Below are 6,877 nucleotides of genomic sequence, written 5' to 3' on the forward strand. Positions count from 1 at the left end.
GGTTGCTAACTGCTCTCGGCCAGCTGAGAACTAACTAAAGGGTCGCCCACAAGCTTGTATTTGGGTTTGATCCTTCGGTGCCTTCCTTGGGGGCCTTGGAGAATATTTCGGACAAACAGCTGCCAGACCGCTTCCCAAAGAAGAAGGAGGCTATGGCCGAAGCTGCGATTCGAGCCCGTAAACGCGATGACGCTTTGGTTATCTTCGAAGAGATTTGGCTGGGACGGCGGGCCCAGGCCGCCGAGCGGTTCAAAGGCAAAGTGGCGCTGGTGGATGCTCTCAACCCGGTGAAGGCTGGTGACACGGTGATTCTCTTCGATGGACGTCCTACTTCGAAGTTGGGCCCTAAGGCGTCCGGCCCGTATGTCGTTATTCGTTGTGTCGGTAAGCAATGCTACGAAATCAGTTCAGATGGTAGCCGTGAGAAGTCAGCTATCATCCATGATTCGAGACTACGTAAATATGAAGCTTATAGTGTTTAATGGTTTTATTGCTATATCTGTACTGTAGCAATAAAAAGGGGGCGAGATGTTGTGAATGATCGAGAGTGCAAGATTTCTTACTCCGCGCTGTCGATTGCATGATCGATCTCTCTCGTCTGACGATTAGCACGCACATCCTTTTTGCTTCAAGGGGTTCTTGATATCATCTTTGTATGAGTGACGCTCAGTCACCGATCGACGACCGATCTGAGTTGGCTAGTGTGGGAGGGGAGACAGACGTCGACGTTGACATTGAAGAGTCGGAAGATTTACATCATGTACTAAGCGATGGGCGCTTAACCTATGCGTGCCAGCGGAGCGATCGATGTCATGTTTGCCGAAAAAGAGACTGGGTCATCTCCCGTTCCAGCGAATTCTGGCACCGTGAGAAGATTATGTCACACGGTCTCTATTACCATTCATTTGGTCGTAGAAATCCGAATCTTGCGCTTCTTCGCGTGTTGGGTTCATGATCTAAGATCATAGATCAGTGTGGAGTTCAAATCCAGTTTCTATTCGTGCTGTATAGAGGCTTTACAGAATGATTCTGTAAAGAGGATTATCCTCTTTGCGGGACTTGTCTCGTATTCCAATCGTCCCAAGTTGGGACTCCCAACGTTCCTTAGCAGTCTGTTGGCTCGATGGCAGAGTCTCATCAACAGGAATCGTTGAGTAGAGAACATCTACAAGCCATTGACCGCTCGTGGCGATGCGCGCTCCAAGTAGCTTTTCTCCCGGATTGGGAGTTTCAATTCGCAAGGAACAATTCATCTGTTGAGGGAGCTGATAATCATGAATGTAGACAAGTCATGAGAACGCGAGTATTATAGTGGGAATCAGCGCGGTAGAGGGAGCTCAAAGCAGGAAGTGCATGCGATACCACCAACGAACTGATAGTGCTGATGCTCTTTGAAAATTTCTGTGAATAATATCTCAGTTGTTGTCTCATTGTAGGTGAATACATCGTCATAATGTTGCGCCACCAATGTTGCGCCACCAATGTTGCGCCACCAATGTTGCGCCACCCACTCTTGTCACGCCTCACGTTTTGAGAATTGAGTTTCAGTCCGTCATGTCCTACAACTCTCCTCTACATTTCTAACAAATGACAGCGGACTCGTCGCTCGCATGATCATGAGAATCTCGACAAAGGAACATCTCATCCGCGGATTCTGAGAGAGAGTCTTATCACTGATAAGTTATCACCATTGGAACTGCAACTCCGTACATTTCGTTACGTTAATTTAGCTGCGACCGCACGCGAGGCCAGTCTCCATGAGCCCCGCTCTTCCTTCAGGAGTGACGTGACGCTGCTCATCGCGCAAAGCAGCCCGACTTAGTTTGTTATTCGTGCGAGGAAGCCTCCATCAGACCCGATCGAGAGCTTCTCTTCAACTTTCCATTGGCTTGTCCTCGTCTTCAGTTTACTCACCCCTACCATCTATGACTCGTCTGCTGAATATCTTCGCAACCATCGCCGGTGTCCTGAGCATCCAGGCTGATCCTTTCGCTGACGATCTAGTTGCAAACTTCACGGCTCTCCTTGGTAATCCGGATGTCCACAAGTTCATAGACAAAGCCCTGATGGATGCTCCTCCACCGCCTAACCCCAATAGTCGTGAGCTGGATGAGGTTCTCGGAGACGGAGATCTTGCAAGTGGAAGGGATCGCTACCGGTTCTGTTCTAAATGCAAAACTATTCACAGTACGGCCATCAACGCGTATTTCTACCAGCAGATCACCGAGATTTGCGAGGGAGACGGGAATGCTGACTCCTTACCCACCTACGAGTTTTGTGCTCACCTCAAGAAGAGAATCGCCTCGCTCGATCAGATCTTGAACGGTTACATCTTCGTGCGCTCGCGTGCTCTTCAACTCGCAACCTCTACATGCATCGGCACTAATCAGTGTCCGACCAAGGACGCCTACAATGCTTTTTTCAATCCTATCGTCCCCGGACGACTCATCGACTTCACCAAGCTCGACTACTGCCCATGTGAAACTTTCCCCAAAATTGAGACTTGTTTTGAACAACTATCAACAAGGATGCTGAAGTACGCCATCGGCGAGGTGAAGTATGCATGTGATAACTATGAGGATAAGGGTTTAGACGAGTTCTGCGGGTATGTTGCGACTGATAGCCACTTCGGTGCAGGGCTGGTCTTCGGGTTTGTGGGTGTCTACGAGCAAGCTACTGGTTATTGTGTCCGCGACCAATGCCGTTAGTTTCTATGGTATATCACGGTCCTTCAATGAGTTTTTTTTGCCCGAAGTCTGTGCTTCTGATCAATTCTCCGATCGTCTTGGAGCGAAACTCCTCGGGGTTCTGGAGTCCAGAAACTGCGACTTTTATATAAAGCTGATTCGATCAGAAACTCCCCTTTCCTCACATCCAATCCACTACGATTCTACCAGAGCCTGGTTCTCCCTCATTACATCAAGCTCACCTCGACTCGACCACAGCCATGTTCTCAGATGTTTCTCGTCTGCGAACTACTCGGTCCACAAGTTTCCTCTTTCCGGTACAATGGGATTGTGTTCAGCCCGACGGGAGTATACATGGAGTATAAGGGATGAGCTATATCACTAGTATATATTTCAGCAACCAAATGTTGGAAGTAGCGAACTCCGAATTGTCTGCAGCAAGTAGCGCTTTTTTGCTCCACTGTTACTTTCTCCAGGAATCTCTTACACGCTGGCACTTTTGCCCAGACGTGCTGCTCTCGCACGTTTTCCTTATTCTGTAAAATTGTGCTCATTTGCTGTTTCGTATGTTTTGCCTTGTAATTATCTAGTCCGGGATCTTTCAGGGTTCGCTCTTGTGTGATGTTCCTGCATGAAATATGCAAATTAGCAGTTGCCGCTATGTGACAACGTTGCGTTATTTTTATGTTATGGCTATTTGCTCTCTTGTAACTTGCGCGCAAACTAGTGGAAACAGAAAACAGGCTTGACTACGAGCTGCTAACGTCTTACTACGACGCAATAGTCCACACCATCACTGGTGATTCGAGTCACTTGAATCGAGTATGTGGGTTGTATCTCGAGCGCGTCGTGAAGACTTGCAAACACTCGAGGGCTCAAGGAAGACATTCAAGCACCATACTTCATGATACTTGACTTATCGCAACATGGCACACCCAAAACCTCAGGAAGTAACAGCTCAGGCCAAGTGAACTTCTCACTATAGTAGTGGAGACAAGCTTGAGTTGCGTGCTGCACAACTTTGTGCCACACGTAACAGTGATGGGTCCCCCATTATGGGTGCTGGTTCGCTTACACTACGCTCACAGGATACGTGGTGATGGTGTAACCTACCAAACGAAACACTTTATATCCTCAGTGTCTGGCAGTGAAGCACTGAGTTAGTGAGAAATCCTCACTGAGGATCCCCCACCTGCCAGGTGGCCACTTGCCACCTGGTACGCATTATGGAAATCTTCATCCCACGGCTCACTATGACGGCATGGAGCATGCCGGAGAGTCTACTTTTTGATAAGTATCACTACGAAGGGACCTGATATCCTGCACGTGGAATATCCATTCATCAGCACCCGTATCTAAGTCTTCTTAGAGCAATTAGGATCGATTGTGTAGGAGTGATGAAGAACTATACAGGCTAAAACTGAACGCGGAGAGAATTGCGAAGTGGGAACTTTAGCATCCCACACACGCAACATTCGTTCATTTTCAATTCCACGCGTGACAATTTGCTCCATCCTTTTCGGAAGTCTCTAGTGGCAAAGCAGGAATTTGCTCTCTTGCGGACTTGTTTATTCGTTGAGCAGCAGATTACTCCTCTGTAAAGCAGCAGTTTGCGCAATCGTAGATGGAGCAGTCTACTGGTTTGCCGCTTTTATGAGCAAACTTGCTCTATTTTGTTACATCGTAGCACTACACACAGCCGACACTTTTATATATTGTAGCAATCTTTTGAAATACAAACTAGCAAACGATATTTATTCGGGCAATTTCTGTTATAAAATACGGCGAATTTGCGTATTTGTAAAGTGAATTTGCTGCTTTGCTCTTCTGTCTAATATACAGTGTATATCAACCACTGCGTTCCTGCAGACAAGCACAACAGCAAAAGGAAACATACATTCTAGCTAACTGACACTTTCTTGCTATTTGCTCCTTTGCTATATTATAAGTGAGCCACTATGAAGAGAACTACAAGATCACTTTCAAGTTGAAAGTGATCTTGTAGTTCTCTTGAAAGTTTCAACTCCATATTTATGGATTTGCTGTAACCACCTATACTATGTTCAGGAATATGGAGGTTTGGGTGGTTGCCACCGGTTTATTAACCCCGTGGCGCTTCTAAACTTTACCTCCTATATACAACATCCTAGCTCTAGCACTACGTGACGTAGTCTACGTCAACCACGAAGGTCAATAAACTAGGGTGTTGTGAAGCCAATCAAATGGAGATAATCTAGAAGCCCTCCATAAGACTTAGAAGAACAATAAACATTATAGTTGAATTTCCACGAGGAGGTTTCCGAGCTGAGCTCAGCGAGCTCGCCGAGCTCGGCCGTACCGAGCTCGGCGCGCTCATTTCAATCTAACAGTAAATCACAATGCATTCATCCTTGAACTAGCCCCGTCAATGGACCTTCATTTATCTTGCTCAACTCCCACGGAGCGATGCGCTTCACGTTTCTGCGAAAAAGAACACTACGTAAATCGCATGATGCGATTTACGGGTTCTCCCTAATTATTTCTTTTTATTTTTTTCTAGTTATTTGTTTTTCGAAAAGAATACGAAGAAATACTAGTTCGATTGTTTCTAGAAAGAATTGAAAAGAATTCAGTTTTTCGGGTTCTTGAGCTTTAGTCTTTCTGCACAGAAACTAGCGCCCGCCCAGACGATCTCGCTCGGCACTTAGGTGTAATAGCTATTATCAAATAGATTACATTGCTCATTGCTACTTTCAACTTTCTCCCTATTCATCCACGTTGCGTCATAGTACAACATGGTGCCCAGACCCAGGGCTACCGATTCGGTAGTACTGAACACTCTGAGGAGACAGGTGACTCCGAGTTCTTAACCTTTGACGAGTTTAACGCGCTAGCTACCGAGGAGGAAGCAGCTCACGAGGCCCAAGCTGATGATCCCCGAGAGGATCCACCTTCTGCTGGTGTGAGTTCTACCAGCTCTGTTCAAGTGCAGTACCTATCTCACCCTGTTTCTTCTGGTGACATCACTCCTAGTCTACCCCAACCATCCCTCAACGTGACCAATGGTATTTGCAGTTACAAGATCATCGACCCCTTCAAAGGCGACAAAACCCAGGATACTGTGGAGTTCATATCCAGGTTGAGGGAAGCCTATGGCTTGTTAGGATGGCCAGAAGCTACTAAGTACAATGTTCTCCGTGTTAACATAGAGGGTGCACCCGGGTAGAATGGTTTTTGCAATACCGCTGTGCTTTTGCAATTTATGTTTGTGCAATTGTTGCAATGTAAGACATCCGAAGTCGCTTTTGCAATGACTTGTTATTGTTGAGTCAACAGTGCTGACAAAACCCAAGACATCGGAACTTTGGCAACATGGATGGTGCAAAAATATATCTAGTCACTGACTAGTAGTCAGGACGTCTCTAGTCCTTCTTATCAGTAAAATTCTAGGCTTCAGTTTGGAACCCGTCTGAGATGAACGGTTTGGACAACGACGATCATGAATTGGGTACCGGAATCTTTTTCTGATTGACAGTTTTACGATGAGATGGCCGGTTGAGCAAAGATCCCGCTTAAAAACACGATACAGCGTTTGTCAGGACATTGTTTGTTCACTGTGGGGCCTTCGCAATTCTGAACTGAATCAGTTCACGTATGTTGTGTTTCCTTTGGATTTCTGTATCTTAAAGATACTATCTTTCGAGTGGAAAGTTTCGACGGGAAGCTTTTACGTGGATGAGCAGCCGCACTGTTAGTGCGGCACTAAGCTGAAGTATCGTTCGTGAAGTGCACCTTGAGCGGTTCCCATTTCTTGCTTCCGGTATTGTTCAGTTATGGTTCGTTCTGATCGCTATAAAAGCCAGTTCACCAGTTCAACATTATTCCCGATATGAAACGTTCACCGTTCTTGCATACTACAGTCACTATAGCATGGTAACGACATTTTTGATTCAGAGCTCGAGCAATGCTGTACAACCTTTAATCGGCAAGCGTAGGATAGCAGATGGTGTTCTACGCAAGAAATCATTACTGTAAGATGCTGCCTGGTTACGTATTTTCTTACATAAGGGTGTGTTACATTGTAATACTGATAATGATATAATGCGGAAAGGGCGCTTGCGAATTGCGGACCACATTCACCTTCCTGTCTTCCGCCAAAATAGCCAAACGTCCGCATTGCATTACCTAGAGCATTTTCGCAACCGTTGCAC

The 6,877-nt window shown here is 46.2% G+C and overlaps 2 protein-coding genes across 2 annotated transcripts; both read left to right on the plus strand.

Moving 5' to 3' along the window:
- Window positions 1-152: 152 nt before the first annotated feature.
- On the plus strand, window positions 153-482 carry Pmar_PMAR028479 (hypothetical protein; the record flags this gene model as incomplete). The annotated part of the gene is made up of 1 exon (XM_002769336.1): window positions 153-482. One exon carries the CDS (start codon window positions 153-155, stop codon window positions 480-482), a length of 330 nt encoding a protein of 109 aa, XP_002769382.1.
- A 1,443-nt stretch (window positions 483-1,925) lies between these two features.
- On the plus strand, window positions 1,926-2,708 carry Pmar_PMAR028480 (hypothetical protein; the record flags this gene model as incomplete). The annotated part of the gene is made up of 1 exon (XM_002769337.1): window positions 1,926-2,708. One exon carries the CDS (start codon window positions 1,926-1,928, stop codon window positions 2,706-2,708), a length of 783 nt encoding a protein of 260 aa, XP_002769383.1.
- Window positions 2,709-6,877: the final 4,169 nt, after the last annotated feature.

This window comes from Perkinsus marinus, assembly GCF_000006405.1.
Source record: "Perkinsus marinus ATCC 50983 genomic scaffold scf_1104296965964, whole genome shotgun sequence".
Lineage (NCBI taxonomy): Eukaryota > Perkinsozoa > Perkinsida > Perkinsidae > Perkinsus > Perkinsus marinus.